Here is a 17,907-nt window from a genome sequence, read left to right on the forward strand (position 1 = left end):
AAGCATACTCTCTTATTAGAACAGCAAGTTTCCTTGAATAAGCATTGTGTTGGTTCTGTTTGTAATAAAGAATGAAAACATCCTGTGTTTCCCCATGAGGGCTTTGGGGAAAGGTATTTGATTTGCAGGTCATGTCAGGAGACGCTTTTCCAGCTACCATGGGCTTTCAGTGCCTGGAAAAAAGCCTACTACTGACGGGCTCCTGGGCAAGTTCTATAGTCTCCAGGTTTTTGGCTTGCAATGCTTGTCGTATGCACATGAGTGAGAGTCAGTTTCAAACAAAAGAACCATTGTCTGTTTCTGCCATGGTAAAGGAAATTGAAATATAAGAAATATAGTCACAAATTTAAAAAAAAGAATAGATATATAAGATAAGATAAGATAACCTTTATTAGTCCCACACGTGGGAAATTTGTTTTGTCACAGCAGGAAGTGGACAGTGCAAAAGTTATGAGGCAAAAATTAGAATACAATAAGAATAAATACAGTACACAACTGTACAGAATAGAATAAAATAAAACACTATATACAGTAGAATAAAATAAAATAAATATACAATAAGATAAAAATAGAATACAAATACAAATACTATATACAACTGAGTAAAAATACAACGATGACAGAAAGGATTATTGCACTTAGTATTACTGCATATGTATGGATGTGTGTGCTTGATCAGTTAAAGTCTTTATTATGGAGTCTGACAGCAGTGGGGAGGAAAGACCTGCGAAATCTCTCCGTCCCACACCGTGGGTGCCGCAGTCTCCCACTGAAGGAGCTGCTCAGTGCTGTCACAGTTTGCTGCATGGGGTGGGAGATGTTGTCCATCAGGGATGACAGCTTAGCCGCCGTTCTCCTGTCACTCACCACCTCCACTGGGTCCAGAGGGCATCCTAGAACAGAGCTGGCCCTTCGGATCACCCTGTTCAGTCTCTTCCTGTCCCCAGCAGAGATGCTGCCGCCCCAGCAGACCACGCCATAAAAGATAGCAGAAGCCACAACAGAGTCATAGAATTTCTTCAGGAGTGTAAATATATGTAAATATATGTAAATGGAAATATGTAAAAATATGTAAATGGAAAATGGCGCTTTACACAATCAGTCATCCACACACTGGTGATGGCAAGCTACATTGTAGCCACAGCTGCCCTGGGGCGCACTGTCAGAGGCGAGGCTGCCGGACACTTTTCTTCCAACTCTTGAGCCACGATCAATATATATATATATATATATATATATATATATATATATATATATTAGGGGTGCAACGTAGAGCTGGGCGATATGAGATTTTTTCATATCACGATATGTTTTTTTCATTTCAGGCGATAACGATATCTATCACGATATAAGCCAAATAACTATATTTGTAAGATTTAAATGTGCCGTTGCTCACAAGTAAAATGTGAAATAATCAGCAGCTTGTTTTGATTTAAATATTTATTTCCCATAATAAGTTCAACAGGGTAGATGTACTTAAGGAACATGAGACTTTTTCAGATAAATAAAGGCAAATATTGCAAACTACACAAAAGGCAGCCGCTAAAGCGTTTAAGTTTCAAAATAGGACAAACGAAACAGACTAAATTGTCAATTCCACTTAGAAACAAAATATTAATTCTAAAAATAAATCTTAGTTTGTTTTACAGAAGAACAGACAAAACTGACTAACTTTTGTCAATATCAAATAAACTGAGAACTAAAAGGAAATTCTCAATCTCTCCTTGTTGTATAGCTGAACTTTTCAAACAGTTTTAACAGTTACTTTAGTCTGACAAAAGCCGAATGACGAATTAGCGCTTCCAGTCAGAGACTGAGGCTACGTCCACACGTACACGGGTATTTTTGAAAACGGAGATTTTCCGTTTTCGTTTTAAAAAATAATCCCGTCCACACATAAAGGCAGAAATGAAGGAAAACGCTGCTATGAACATGCCAAAGCAGCAGGTGGCGCTAGATTCCTAACCGTGCCTAAATGTTGGCCAATCAGAAGTCTAGAAGCCTCGGTGGGAAAAAGTAAACAAAGCTGGGGCATAGAAGCAGAACCGAGTCGTAAGTGTGGAGGGACAGTAACTGTGTGTATATGTAAGCATTTAAACACTGCAGAGAGTAGAATTAACAGTAACAGTATTGTAGAAATTCATTTCACCGAAACAATAACGTGGCGCACAGTGTGATGCATGCACCAGTTTATTGTATTTCCAGACTTGCTTTCGGCACAATTTACAGTGCACGCTACTCTGTTTTTGTCAGACTTGAAATAGCCGAAATACCTTCACACTACGGAACTTCTATGGCTCTTCCGTTTGACAATCTCTCCGGCATTGGAACCATCATCTGTTTTCTCTTCGGTCACGCTCGGTTGATTTTTCTAGTCGGCACACTCATTTCCTCCATTACGCGCTGGCTCCATTACCCGCTGGCTGCTTCCCAAACAAACACACGTGCGGCTTGGCACTTGTGCTGTACGTAACAAGTCACGCGACGTGACGCTGCGGCTGTGATTGGTTCGGCTCTGCGCTACTTAATTTGGATTGGCTGACCTTTTTTTTTTTTTTTTTTTGAGGACAAGAGCGAGGTCTATCGCGATAGCTTAATTTCTCTATCGAGTAAAAGTTATATCGCGATACATATCGTTATGTTCTATCGCCCAGCTCTAGTGCAACGATACTCGTATCGATATTGAACCGTTCGATACAGTGCTTTCGGTTCAGTACGCATATGTATCGAACAATACAAAATTTGTAATTTATTTTATCAACTTTCCTTCTGACGATGCTGTCTGTGTTGAGCGCTCAGTAAATCTGCGTTCGACTACTCAGCCTAGGCTGCACTGTCGAGCGCAGATCCACTGAGCGCTCAACACAGACAGCATCATCAGAAGGACGAGCGCAGGGCAAGCTAGCGAGACAGAAGTTAAGCTCTCCTTGCAACATGGCAAATTGAACCTTCCCCACCCTCATTCAGATGTGGCGTTTGGAATTATTTTGGTTTTCATGTGACGTATGACCCTGAAGGTAAGCGCGTCATGGACTAAAGTAAAACAGTATGTTGGATGTGCCACGCAATGCTCAATTACATGGGTGGGAACTAGTGTGTTAGCGAGCAGTTAGCTCGTTAAAGTGTTAGCCGTCTAGCCCCACGCAGGGGTAGCTCGATAACGGAGCACTAGTGGGAACACAACGAATATGACTGCACATTTACGCCGACATCATCCTAGTGCAAAGACAAGTGGAAGCAGACAAAAACAACAAGCATGCATGTTACAAACTTTACCCCAGTCATTTAGACAGCCGTTAGCACATGATTCTCCTTATGGGGACCTGATATGTTTAATATTGTGGCGAGCTCAGACAAGGAGGAGAGGGAGGTGTCGTTTGGTCTTGCTTACCGTGAGCTAGCCAGGGAGCACAGCCGTTTATTGACATCTGCAGAAGAACACTGCCGCTAGCTAACTGCTCAGCGCAGCAACCGCACAGCAACAACAACACACAGAGCGCCCTCTGACCCCGGAAGGACACACCGTCGCAGCGAGAAGGCGTCACCCGTCACTATGGCAACATAAACGAAACATAACTGTACAAACAGAACCCTGAACAGCCCTGACCCGCTACATAGCCCCCGCCTAAGGGGTCAGTCGTCCCCGACGACCCCATTGCCCCACACAAAGTCCTGCAAATGTCCAGGTGCCTTCTTTTGGCGCACCGGCCGGTCACGACCGGCGGGGGAAAAGTCACTCGGGTCAGAACATGGGGTGCCACCATCATCCCACTTCTGACACTAATGTGGCGAGCTCAGACAACGAGGAGACGGAGGTGTCGTTTGGTCTTGCTTCCCGTGAGCTAGCCAGGGAGCACAGCCGTTTATTGACATCTGCAGAAGAACACTGCCGCTAGCTAACTGCTCAGCGCGGCAACCGCACAGCCACAACAACAACACACAGGGCGCCCTCTGACCCCGGAAGGACACACCGTCGCAGCGAGAGGGCGTCACCCGTCACTATGGCAACATAAACAAAACATAACTGTACAAACAGAACCCCGAACAGCCCTGACCCGCTACAATATGCTGCTGAGAATATAGCCCAGAAGAAGCGTATAGTATAGCTTTTATTTTGGAAAGAGCCATTTCTCTGTAATAAACTCTCTTTTCCAAAGATGAGTGACTCCTCAATCAGATACAGGTGTTACCGCGCCAGATCCGCGGCCCCGAACCGTAGTAAGGAAACCTCTGGCAGTTACTTGAAGGTTCCGTAACTGACTCGTAGCCGGCAACAGCTTACTATACAGGTCAACTCCGCTAGCAAAAAGATCGAAGGAGGCGTAGGAAACTGCTTCACCGAACTTTATTTCTTCTCTAAGGCACGAACACAGCGTACAGTGGGCTGAAACCGTTTACTCACAGCGAGCATCGCCAACAAAACTCTGGCTGTCGAGGGAGTTATTATATTCCTTTTATTTATTTTCTTTCCGTCTCTTCTGTAGCTAACCGTTACTTTTTCCCCTTCTCCGCTCTCTCTCTTCACACACACACACACCAGGCAGTCCCGCTACACACATCCCGAATACATTTCCCATCAGGCTTCATCCTTAAAGGGCCATGCCTGTAACACAGGGCTTGCAAAATCGGGCTAGCGATTTTTCCAGTTGGGCTACCAAAATCTATCTCTGCCCTGCCCGTCGGGCTATTGTAGGAAGAAAAAATATATGTCAATGCTTTTGCATTCTTTCGGAAATGTAGCTGGGTAATTATGTCATTGGCATCGGTGAGCCACTGTCAATATGTGACATATTGAAATCGCGTTTGAATTTGCGCTTGTTTTTTGCTTTCACTTTGCAAATATCCAGGTGCCTTCTTTTGGCGCACCGCCAGTCACGACAGGCGGGGGAAAAGTCACTCGGGTCAGAACATGGGGTGCCACCATCATCCCACTTCTGACACTAATGTGGCGAGCTCAGACAACGAGGAGACGGAGGTGTTGTTTGGTCTTGCTTCCCGTGAGCTAGCCAGGGAGCACAGCCGTTTATTGACATCTGCAGAAGAACACTGCCGCTAGCTAACTGCTCAGCGCGGCAACCGCACAGCCACAACAACAACACACAGGGCGCCCTCTGACCCCGGAAGGACACACCGTCGCAGCGAGAGGGCGTCACCCGTCACTATGGCAACATAAACAAAACATAACTGTACAAACAGAACCCCGAACAGCCCTGACCCGCTACAATATGCTGCTGAGAATATAGCCCAGAAGAAGCGTATAGTATAGCTTTTATTTTGGAAAGAGCCATTTCTCTGTAATAAACTCTCTTTTCCAAAGATGAGTGACTCCTCAATCAGATACAGGTGTTACCGCGCCAGATCCGCGGCCCCGAACCGTAGTAAGGAAACCTCTGGCAGTTACTTGAAGGTTCCGTAACTGACTCGTAGCCGGCAACAGCTTACTATACAGGTCAACTCCGCTAGCAAAAAGATCGAAGGAGGCGTAGGAAACTGCTTCACCGAACTTTATTTCTTCTCTAAGGCACGAACACAGCGTACAGTGGGCTGAAACCGTTTACTCACAGCGAGCATCGCCGACAAAACTCTGGCTGTCGAGGGAGTTATTATATTCCTTTTATTTATTTTCTTTCTGTCTCTTCTGTAGCTAACCGTTACTTTTTCCCCTTCTCCGCTCTCTCTCTTCACACACACACACACACCAGGCAGTCCCGCTACACACATCCCGAATACATTTCCCATCAGGCTTCATCCTTAAAGGGCCATGCCTGTAACACAGGGCTTGCAAAATCGGGCTAGCGATTTTTCCAGTCGGGCTACCAAAATCTATCTCTGCCCTGCCCGTCGGGCTATTGTAGGAAGGAAAAATATATGTCAATGCTTTTGCATTCTTTCGGAAATGTAGCTGGGTAATTATGTCATTGGCATCGGTGAGCCACTGTCAATATGTGACATATTGAAATCGCGTTTGAATTTGCGCTTGTTCTTTGCTTTCACTTTGCAAATATCCAGGTGCCTTCTTTTGGCGCACCGCCGGTCACGACAGGCGGGGGAAAAGTCACTCGGGTCAGAACATGGGGTGCCACCATCATCCCACTTCTGACACCAATGTGGCGAGCTCAGACAACGAGGAGAAGGAGGTGTTGTTTGGTCTTGCTTCCCGTGAGCTAGCCAGGGAGCACAGCCGTTTATTGACATCTGCAGAAGAACACTGCCGCTAGCTAACTGCTCAGCGCGGCAACCGCACAGCAACAACAACAACAACACACAGGGCGCCCTCTGACCCCGGAAGGACACACCGTCGCAGCAAGAGGGCGTCACCCGTCACTATGGCAACATAAACAAAACATAACTGTACAAACAGAACCCCGAACAGCCCTGACCCGCTACAATATGCTGCTGAGAATATAGCCCAGAAGAAGCGTATAGTATAGCTTTTATTTTGGAAAGAGCCATTTCTCTGTAATAAACTCTCTTTTCCAAAGATGAGTGACTCCTCAATCAGATACAGGTGTTACCGCGCCAGATCCGCGGCCCCGAACCGTAGTAAGGAAACCTCTGGCAGTTACTTGAAGGTTCCGTAACTGACTCGTAGCCGGCAACAGCTTACTATACAGGTCAACTCCGCTAGCAAAAAGATCGAAGGAGGCGTAGGAAACTGCTTCACCGAACTTTATTTCTTCTCTAAGGCACGAACACAGCGTACAGTGGGCTGAAACCGTTTACTCACAGCGAGCATCGCCGACAAAACTCTGGCTGTCGAGGGAGTTATTATATTCCTTTTATTTATTTTCTTTCCGTCTCTTCTGTAGCTAACCGTTACTTTTTCCCCTTCTCCGCTCTCTCTCTTCACACACACACACACCAGGCAGTCCCGCTACACACATCCCGAATACATTTCCCATCAGGCTTCATCCTTAAAGGGCCATGCCTGTAACACAGGGCTTGCAAAATCGGGCTAGCGATTTTTCCAGTTGGGCTACCAAAATCTATCTCTGCCCTGCCCGTCGGGCTATTGTAGGAAGAAAAAATATATGTCAATGCTTTTGCATTCTTTCGGAAATGTAGCTGGGTAATTATGTCATTGGCATCGGTGAGCCACTGTCAATATGTGACATATTGAAATCGCGTTTGAATTTGCGCTTGTCTTTTGCTTTCACTTTGCAAATATCCAGGTGCCTTCTTTTGGCGCACCGCCAGTCACGACAGGCGGGGGAAAAGTCACTCGGGTCAGAACATGGGGTGCCACCATCATCCCACTTCTGACACTAATGTGGCGAGCTCAGACAACGAGGAGACGGAGGTGTTGTTTGGTCTTGCTTCCCGTGAGCTAGCCAGGGAGCACAGCCGTTTATTGACATCTGCAGAAGAACACTGCCGCTAGCTAACTGCTCAGCGCGGCAACCGCACAGCCACAACAACAACACACAGGGCGCCCTCTGACCCCGGAAGGACACACCGTCGCAGCGAGAGGGCGTCACCCGTCACTATGGCAACATAAACAAAACATAACTGTACAAACAGAACCCCGAACAGCCCTGACCCGCTACAATATGCTGCTGAGAATATAGCCCAGAAGAAGCGTATAGTATAGCTTTTATTTTGGAAAGAGCCATTTCTCTGTAATAAACTCTCTTTTCCAAAGATGAGTGACTCCTCAATCAGATACAGGTGTTACCGCGCCAGATCCGCGGCCCCGAACCGTAGTAAGGAAACCTCTGGCAGTTACTTGAAGGTTCCGTAACTGACTCGTAGCCGGCAACAGCTTACTATACAGGTCAACTCCGCTAGCAAAAAGATCGAAGGAGGCGTAGGAAACTGCTTCACCGAACTTTATTTCTTCTCTAAGGCACGAACACAGCGTACAGTGGGCTGAAACCGTTTACTCACAGCGAGCATCGCCGACAAAACTCTGGCTGTCGAGGGAGTTATTATATTCCTTTTATTTATTTTCTTTCTGTCTCTTCTGTAGCTAACCGTTACTTTTTCCCCTTCTCCGCTCTCTCTCTTCACACACACACACACACACCAGGCAGTCCCGCTACACACATCCCGAATACATTTCCCATCAGGCTTCATCCTTAAAGGGCCATGCCTGTAACACAGGGCTTGCAAAATCGGGCTAGCGATTTTTCCAGTCGGGCTACCAAAATCTATCTCTGCCCTGCCCGTCGGGCTATTGTAGGAAGGAAAAATATATGTCAATGCTTTTGCATTCTTTCGGAAATGTAGCTGGGTAATTATGTCATTGGCATCGGTGAGCCACTGTCAATATGTGACATATTGAAATCGCGTTTGAATTTGCGCTTGTTCTTTGCTTTCACTTTGCAAATATCCAGGTGCCTTCTTTTGGCGCACCGCCGGTCACGACAGGCGGGGGAAAAGTCACTCGGGTCAGAACATGGGGTGCCACCATCATCCCACTTCTGACACCAATGTGGCGAGCTCAGACAACGAGGAGAAGGAGGTGTTGTTTGGTCTTGCTTCCCGTGAGCTAGCCAGGGAGCACAGCCGTTTATTGACATCTGCAGAAGAACACTGCCGCTAGCTAACTGCTCAGCGCGGCAACCGCACAGCAACAACAACAACAACACACAGGGCGCCCTCTGACCCCGGAAGGACACACCGTCGCAGCAAGAGGGCGTCACCCGTCACTATGGCAACATAAACAAAACATAACTGTACAAACAGAACCCCGAACAGCCCTGACCCGCTACAATATGCTGCTGAGAATATAGCCCAGAAGAAGCGTATAGTATAGCTTTTATTTTGGAAAGAGCCATTTCTCTGTAATAAACTCTCTTTTCCAAAGATGAGTGATTCCTCAATCAGATATATTTATTTTTTAAATTATTTTTGTTTCAGCAACATTAAATTTAAAAACTGTACTTTTGAGTTAAAATATATATTTATAATTTTAATAAATGACAAATTAAAAAGGCATGAACATTTTTTTTGTATCGAAAAAATATCGAACCGTGACACCAAAGTATCGAACCGAACCGAACCGTGAATTTTGTGTATTGTTGCACCCCTAATGTATATATATATGTGTGTGTGTGTATATATATATATATATATATATATATATATATATATATAATTTTTATTTATTTATTTTCCTATTCCAGAAATCAGTATCTGGATTACAACATTTTTTTTAAAACTCTGTCCAAAAACTTTAAATCTGAATGGCTTTTTAAGAAAATTCAGAAACTTTAGCATTATTAATCTCTATAGTTTGGATGGTACCAGGAGTAGAACTCTTTTTCTTGGAAACAGATTTTTTAAGTGCTGCAGACACTCTTTAGTACAAAAAAGGCAAGAAAAAATGAGCTGCAAGTAGTACTAAAGTAAGTAAAGTGGAGTGAATGAAATATATTGTGAGATTTCTACATATGAGGCTGAAGACACTTAGAAATCTACATAAATAGACCCCAGGGACGACATAACACATTATCAGCCAAAAACTGTATCATATTAAAATCATGAATATTGTTCCTGTTAGTAGGCTTGGACAGTGTATTGAAATTTAGGTATCATGCCCTTATCATACCTTTCAAATGATCCAACATTCACACAGACAGTGGGGCTTTGATTAATGCTTCAGCACTTACAGTAATTGTTTTGTCTTTTACCTCTAGTAACCTGAAGCCTGGCAGGCAGACTTCGTATTCTGGGAAAAACTGGTAATGTTTCCTGACGAGAACAAAACAGCTCCCATGTTCTTTTTTTTTTTGCAACTTGTTATTTCAACTCCCAAATGAGAGTCAGAGGTCTAGGGAAACAGGGTGGTCGGTCCTGTGTTTGCACTTTTATTTCTGAAACTGTTACTTTTACTGATTATCAATGTTATTAACTAGATGGGAAAAATTTACAGTGTGCAGTGCTTCATGTAGGAAAGATAAGTGAGAACAATACACAACTGATTCAAGTGATTGAAGTGATTAAACAGTTGGTAACAGTAGAAGCAGACACATGCTTCTACTGCTGTGGAAGCATGCATCACTGATTCAATACATGTGGGAGATATTAGTCACAGGTGTATGCATAGTTCCTGCTTGGAGGCTTTCACTTCATGGGTCATTTATAACCCAAGATTCTTTGTTATCACTGTGGTGTTTGTACTGAACACCCCGCTCTCCCTTTCAGGGACCCTCCCCTCTCTGGACTCTAGCCCTGTGCTTCCCTCCCCAAATCCAGGAGCCAGTCTCAGCCACAGAGGAGTCTGCTGCTCTCATCAGGACCCTGGAGCTCTTGTTTTTTATGAATTATACTCTTCCTCAGTCTATCTCTGTCAGTCCTTGGAAGCAAAAACTCAGAAGGTTGTCTCAGAGTATCCAAGAGGTAATATTCAAAGAGAAATGTTCACATGGACTATTGCATTTGTTCAAAACCATTTATTAAAAAATAAGAGAAAACAGATATTACGCAGCACTTTGCCCGCTTAAGAGACTACGGGTACGCATCAAAAATGTTTTATCTTTTGTATTTTTCTGGGCTAACAAACAGTGTCTTATTAAGGAATATTTTCTCCCTTTATATTTGATGCATAATACTGCAACTTCAAAGCCTGAAGTTGGAGCAAAAGTTATCTTTAGTCTTCCTCCTTTTTCTTCTTCTTGGTCTGTGGTGTGGTATTGTTGGTTTGCGAGAAATACTCAGACATGGCAGCAAGCGCCCGGTACCGGTGGGAGATTGAATTTTTAACTTCTTTGGGCAGTTCAGCATAGCTGCAGAGAAGTGAGAAGAAATTAGTAGTGAAAATTATTATTTGATACAAATGTTAAATAATAACAGTAATACTTCATCCCAAGTGCACCGCATGAAGCAAAAAGGATTTTGTATGGTTGATAATGCAGAGGCAGTGTGTTAACCTCTGGCTCCCCTTGTTGGTCGAAAGGGGGAAATGCAAATTGTTTTGCTTACGTTTTGTCATATCCATCTGGCTGGAAACAGGGATCCCAGCCAAAGTCTCGAGGCCCTCTGGGTTCTACAATGCACCCCTGAAAATACCACAGGAGTCAATTCAAAATGCACGCACAAAAGCACAAACACCAGGACAGATTTACAGAGACAGACTGACCTCTGTTTTCCCTCTGAAGAGCTGAATGGGTTCATCTTTCCCAGCAGAGTACGCAAAAGTGCAGAGAGCCCATGCAGATTTATCCTCAAATCCAGCTAGAAGTTTGTACAAGCCTAAAACGTATTTTAAAAATAATAATTTAAAGAGAAAAAAAAAACAACAACAACAAAAAAAAAAAAACAACACCCCTCAAAAGTCAAGACTAGTTTTTCTAAAGAAGCTCTGCATAATACCAGAATGTTGATTTGGTTTATGTGAAGTGACCGTGTGACTTCTTCAGTATCAGCTGACTGCAGGTTTATAAACAGATTGTAAAATTTAACTATTAAGGTGCTTGCATAAGAATGAGCTACACGATCAGTTGATGACTGCTGATATGCAAATATGAATGGCCATGAGTACTACTAACAAAGAACTGGGGAATGGCTCCAATCACGGCATTGTAAGATGGTAGGAGATTTACTTTTAGAACTGAGGAAGGGGGCCTCTATTTTTATATCAATGCCCTCCTCGCTCAAACCTTCATTCTTTCCTGTCCAGAATCTGCACATCTTCATCAAAAGATTGGCCTCTGGCTTGTAAGTGTAGACTGCCAAGTTCTGGCCTGCTTAGGTAACACTTCCGTGCAACATGCCTAGCCAGCAGTTCTTTGGTTTTTCTGAAGAAAATTCTAATTGGCATATCTGGTCACGTGAGTCATTGTTAAGCAATGGTGCTGATCTTTATGCAACCGTACTGTCTATAAGGTTTGGGAGCCTGCAGTGAAGTCATCTGGATAAGGGATGACAGGTTTCTCCAATTGAAAGCAATCTGCCCAAATGAACTGAATCAACTTTCTGGGATTTCCTAACTTGATTATCAAGCATTCATCAAGCTCTGAATACGTTTGTTTAAACAACACATTTTGATAGCATTTATTTCATTACTTACCTTCTGGTTTGAGTTTTTCCAGGAACCATTTACTATGGAAACAGATATTTGTTTTAAAATTGACGCTCACTATCACTATGTAAGATACCGTTGAATACATACTTTAGATAGTTGACTTACATGTAAGGACCAGGTAATCCCCCCAAAGCTCTGAAACATAGACAGGTGTCCTCTACTATGACTGGTCCATCAATCTGAATTGGGGGGGGCGGGGGTGTTAAGGCACTGTCTTTAATTAATACGTGATATGGCAGTGGTATTACATTGTACCTGTCGTGCAGCCTCCTTACACTTCTGTATGGAGATCTCATCTGGCTCTCCCTGGTATTCAGGCACTGCATAAAGAAAATTTTGCAAAAGCAATGACCACATAATTTTAATGTATTTATTTTTCTTTAGCCGGTGGTGTTACTTTTGATACTCACAGTCGATCTTTTTCGCCACTAGTTTGTAGGGAAACTTGTCGCCCAGTATCTGAATGACCTGATGGATCACAAACAAGCAGACGAAGCATAAATCTTCATAAATCTTGTGAGGCCTTTTTGTGGCAAACGAAACAAGGGATTTCTGGATTAAGTTACTGCTCCAGTCTCAATCTCACTTTAACTAGCTAGCTCAACATGCAGCATGAAAAGGACCGTTAAATGAACACTATTCTTCCTGGAACGGATTAGAAAGGCCACTCCGACCGTAAACATACAATCCATCTCAGGTATGAAGTATTTGTTTCTTACTTCTTCAAGTTTTTTTGCGTTCCCTGTCACGAAAACCACAGACCTTCCAGCGGGTACCGCCATGATGAATTGAACCCGGATGACTAACAACAGCGAACCGAGCACTTCCACATATGCAGCGACCAATAACAGCAACTCTGAAAGCCTCAGCCAATCATCGTTAAATCTGTAGGGGCACTCCACCAATCAGCAAGCGGTACTGGAAGCAATGTTGTCCGGGTGGAAATCAGAGCCAAGTGCCATGTGTAGAAGTGGCTGTAGGTAAAGTTACGGTAAAATCTGCAACGTTTTGAACCATCACAGACGACCATGAGTCTTTTACCTCGCACCGCCGAGGAGTTCAGCTCTGCTGAGTACTGGGAGAAGTTTTTTAAGAAGAGAGGGGAGAAGGCTTTTGAATGGTATGGAGACTACAACAAACTGTGCGGTGTGCTGCACAAATACATCAAAGTCCAAGATAAGGTAAATTGGGTGACGAAGGGGTTTGGCGAAACACTCACTGTTTCTTTTAATACTGCATTAAGAAATTTAGTTTGCCACATGATTTCAAGAGCAACAGTGATATGCAGAGCTGCAGTAACTACAGAGAGCTGATGTGCCAGATCATCAAGATTGAGGAGAGAACTGATGATCAGCAAGCAACAGTATGCCTTTATAAAGAGAAAGAACACTACAGAGGCAATGTTTGTTTTGAGTGTTTTAATGGAGAAATATAGAGAAGGTCTGAAGGAGTAGCACTGTGCTTTAGAGAAAGCATATGATAGGGAGTCAAGAAAGTAACTGTGGTACTATGTGAGGAAGTCAGGAGAAGTATGGTAGGGTAATGCAGACATATATGAGGTGTCCGGTAGGGGTGACAGATTGGTTGAAGGTGGGGGTGGGATTACATCGGGGATCTGTTTTGAGCCCCTTCTTGTTTGCTGTGGTGATGAATAGATTGACCGTTGATGTCGGGCAGGAATTTCTGCAGATGACAGACAGACACATGACCTGTGGTGAGAGTAGGGATGCAGACGGGAGGGAGCCTTGAGAGATCCAGTATTCTCTGGATAGAAGCCCAATGAAAGTCAGTGAAACGAGACAGAATACATGTTTGTGAGTGAGAGGGAGATAGGTGTAAAGAGGAAGAGGCGTAAAGGTTGCAAGTTTAAAAAGTTGGGGGCAATGAACAGTGAACAAGAGAGATGAAGTGGGGTGGAGAATTTTCAGGGTAATTTGTAACAGAATTATGAAAGCAAGAATGAAAGTGAAGGTTTACAAGATGGGACTGAGACCTGCTATGATGTATATTCTGAAGACAGTGGCACTAACAAAAAGATAGGAGGCCGAGCTGGAGGCAGAAGAGTTGAGTGTATCAGAGGAAAAACGCAGGTCAAGCAGTTTGGAGACAAAGTCAGAGAAGCAAGGACGGGTTTGGACCTTTACAGAGAAGAGATGGTGGATATATTGGACAAAGAATGCTGAATATGAAGCTGTCAGGCAGGAAGAAAAGAGAAAGACTTCAGAGAAGGTTCATGGATGTAGTGAAAGTGGACATAGGAGGATGTGAGGGACTGGATGAGATGGAAGCAGGTCATCTGCTCTGATGACACCTAAATAGGAAAGCTGAGCAAAGAAGAAAAGTTTACCAAATCATCCACCTCCTGAAATGTTTATATACTTGGGTGTTGCTAACACTGATTGTGCCTTGGTATATTTCTTGCCTTGATAAGTGACCGCTAGGCTTTATTTCTGTCCTTCAGGTGCTGGTGGTTGGTTGTGGTAACTCTGAGCTGAGTGAACAGATGTATGATGTTGGCTACAAGCATCTGACCAATATAGACATTAGTGAGACTGTGGTCAACAACATGAACCAGCGAAATGCTGAGCGCAGGCCAGGCCTTACCTTCCATCAGGTGGATGCTACTAAAACTCCATATGAGGATGCAAGCTATCAGGCTGCTCTGGACAAGGGCACCTTAGATGCTATGGCATCTGAAGAAGAAGGAGCTTTGGCCAGGAACATGCTCACAGAGGTGAGAAGCAGGTTGATCAGGCTGTGCATCATCAATATACACCTCTGCATGAACTTCACTGTATTTTTCTTGTGTTTCCAGGTGGGTCGTGTGCTAAGTGTCGGGGGTCGTTATGTCTGTGTGACACTGGCTCAGGAGAGCGTGATCAAGTTGGCTGTGGAGCATTTTGTTCAGCTCGGCTGGGCAGTGAGGCTCCACTGCCTGCAGGAAGAAAACAGGACAGAGGAAGACTCGTTTGCTCTGCCTGTTTTTGTTCTGGTTTGCACCAAGTTCCGTCAGCCTATGCCCACACCCATTCTTGAGATGTGCCTCGGAGAGGATGGAGCCCCTGTCCGTCACACGCATGTTTCTGAACTGTTGTCAGCTGTGAGGGAGCATCAGGCTTACTCCGTCTTGAGAAAGAGGCTCCGGACGAACACTGATGCCAACTCAAACCTCTCACTCACGCTCTGCCATGCAAAGACCGGCCTTCCCAGATACACTCTTACAATACAAGATTCTCCACCAGGTGCTAAGGTTCCAAGAGCAAACCAGTTTGCTATATTTATCGGTGAGCCCAGGCTTCAATTCATCAAGTTTCTGCCTTCTAATGGAATTGGGTGTATTTAGTCCTTTGATTTGTTGTTTGTTTTGTCAGTTCCTCAAGGGAGTGAGACAGCCTGGCTCTACAGCTCTGGTGAGGGGCGGAGGCAGCTAGCAGCCAGTGCTAACTTTCGGCGCTTGGTTATTGTATCAATGCACAGGAATCAGGAGTACACAGAGATGCAAGCTGTCCAGTCAGAACTCTCACCAGTGGTGATGGACCTGGCTCCCCCGGGTATGCCAGCCAACCACCAGGTAACCACTCATAAGCATCCCTTTTTTTAAAACATGCTATGTAAAATATTAACAGTCTAAAGAAGCACTTTCCTTTGTGCTCTTTTCCCTGTTTTCAGGTGCCATTTCTGTCTGTGGGAGGTGACCTTGGCTGGCGAGAGGAGGTTAGCAGGGGAGTGAGTCAGCTGAGTGGGGAGTATTGCGTGGAGAATGTCAAAGGAGAGGACGGAGAACTGTATCGCCGACTTGTTTTCCTGTCTAATGCTGCCCTTGTCCAATCAGAGAGCCGTCTGGTCTCACCAAATACAGGTAATGTCTTGTACTTTCCTGATTTGTTTCACTTAATAATAAAGTATTTTTATGAATGGTCTTTTTACAAGTAAATAATTAACCTACTGAGCACAACCAATGATGCACAGACATACAGTATAGGGAGATTACCAGTTAATACCAGAATGCATGAAACTGAGCGAACCAAAACGCAAAAGGAAAAAACAGAAGATGTTGAAGTTGTACAGCTCTTAATTTTATTGTTTTGTATTTGGGCAGCGACAAGTCAGAAGAAAAAGAACAAAAGGAAGGCCAAGGCATCAGCAGCTCCAGTAGCATCTTCAACCTCCATGACTGTGGACAGTGGCTTCCTCTGCTGTGCTCACCATGAAGTCATGGTGGCTTGTCTTGCTATGCTTGGCGTGGGCATGCCACAGAACAAAGGTGCGTGTATGTAGGAAGAACCTATCATGTAATTCATGCATTTATCACTCTTCAGTTGCTCTAAAATATCACATTCAATTAAACTTCATTCCCTAATCCTTCCTAGACATCCCAGTGTCAGTGCTCCTGGTGGGGCTCGGTGGAGGAGGCCTTCCACAGTTTCTGCGGGACTTTATGCCCAATGTAACTATTGAAGTTGTGGAACTAGACCCAGTTGTGTTGGAGGTGGCTAAACAATGGTTCGGGTTTCAACCAGATGACCGTTTGACTGTCACTCTTGGGGATGGTCTGGAACGCATTTGTGCACTGGAAAAAGAAGGTCAGTGAGGGTGTGGATTACAGTGCAATTAAAAGTAATCCAGTGAATATAATGGTTCATCGGTATTAAAAATAAAGTATGTTTTTTCCTTTTCTCTAGGTGGTCATTTGTTTGATGCCATCATGTTTGATGTAGACAATAAAGATAGCACTCTGGGTATGAGCTGTCCTCCTGCTGCCTTTGTAGAAACCCCAATCCTGCAGAAAGTCCGTAACTTGCTAACTCCCAGAGGTACAGAATCATTTTAAAATACTTTATCTCTTATGCTTAAATCGTATCTTTTTTGCTAAATTGATGTGACACTTGCAACCAAAATAAAATAGACTAATAAACAGCCATACTTTTATCAGTCTCAAATATGACATGTTACTTTTTGATACAAACAGTTTATCAAAGTTATGTGCTTAGTTTTCAAGTAATATCCTTTCTTTATCTCTCCCTGCCAGGTCTGTTCATACTGAACCTTGCATGTCGAGACCCAGCCTTGAGGAAAAGCGTGCTTGAGCGTGTCAGCGGCGTGTTTCCCACCATCCTGTCTCGAAAGATCGAGGAAGAGATAAATGAAGTCCTTCTGTGCACTCGTGGTGAAAAGGAGACAACGGACGCCACCCACATTTTGCCATCCTTAAACCAGGCAGCCAAGAATCTGCAGAGTGCACTGTGCTCCAGCGGGACTGAACCCAGCCGTAGGCCGCATATAGACATTGCAGAGTTGCTAAAAGACTTGAGAATAGTGTGAAGCATGTTTGTGACCATTGAGGGCTGAGGTTAACCACGTGTCGGGACAGTGTTTGAGATTGTACGACAAACATATTAAAATATGGGAAAAAGTGCTTTGACTTTGCCATTCAGTACAATGTCATTTAAAGTGTACATGTGTAACATAAGCAGTCACAAATAAACGTTTTATCCTTTAAACTTAAGTAGTAGAGTGGTACTGAAACTATTCTAACTATGCTGTTAGATGTCATAGATGGGACTGCATTATTTCACCACTAAATGCCTTCACTTTCTCTTTTACTTGTCTGTTTTCCATTGCACTGCACAGTGCTGGCTCCCTGCTCTGGTGAAGAATGCAGCAGCGTTATTTACAGTAGATGAATCGCACACTCTGGTTCTTGTTGCAAGTGTTGAGAGGGGAGCAGCGCAGACCTCCCCACACTGGATACGTGGGATTTTAAATAGCTGGAGGAGTGAATCCTCGCGTGCGCTCTCTTAATTCGGGGTACCTTCATAACTGGCTGTGAAGTTTGTCTATCTCCTGTTTAAGGGGTGGGGGCTGCTGAGTTAAACTTC

At 44.1% G+C, this 17,907-nt stretch overlaps 2 protein-coding genes across 2 annotated transcripts; one reads left to right on the forward strand and one right to left on the reverse strand.

Annotated features, from left to right (window-relative positions):
* Positions 1–10,381: 10,381 nt before the first annotated feature.
* Positions 10,382–12,875, reverse strand: itpa (inosine triphosphatase (nucleoside triphosphate pyrophosphatase)). The gene is made up of 8 exons (XM_085448970.1): positions 12,748–12,875; positions 12,439–12,496; positions 12,284–12,348; positions 12,134–12,207; positions 12,014–12,045; positions 11,084–11,196; positions 10,927–11,003; positions 10,382–10,730 (listed from the first exon to the last, which is right to left on the reverse strand). The coding sequence occupies exons 1-8, from the start codon at positions 12,808–12,810 to the stop codon at positions 10,595–10,597; spliced, it is 618 nt and encodes a 205-aa protein (XP_085305096.1). The 5' UTR covers positions 12,811–12,875; the 3' UTR covers positions 10,382–10,594.
* A 97-nt stretch (positions 12,876–12,972) lies between these two features.
* On the forward strand, positions 12,973–17,528 carry mettl13 (methyltransferase 13, eEF1A lysine and N-terminal methyltransferase). The gene is made up of 9 exons (XM_085448969.1): positions 12,973–13,209; positions 14,490–14,762; positions 14,844–15,312; positions 15,400–15,599; positions 15,698–15,887; positions 16,128–16,292; positions 16,399–16,611; positions 16,711–16,842; positions 17,058–17,528. The coding sequence occupies exons 1-9, from the start codon at positions 13,057–13,059 to the stop codon at positions 17,348–17,350; spliced, it is 2,088 nt and encodes a 695-aa protein (XP_085305095.1). The 5' UTR covers positions 12,973–13,056; the 3' UTR covers positions 17,351–17,528.
* Positions 17,529–17,907: the final 379 nt, after the last annotated feature.

The sequence above is a fragment of the Copadichromis virginalis genome, linkage group LG23 (assembly GCF_057382275.1).
Source record: "Copadichromis virginalis isolate Kocher_CV1m ecotype Utaka linkage group LG23, C_Virginalis_male_GT1.1, whole genome shotgun sequence".
NCBI classification, from domain to species: Eukaryota; Metazoa; Chordata; class Actinopteri; order Cichliformes; family Cichlidae; genus Copadichromis; species Copadichromis virginalis.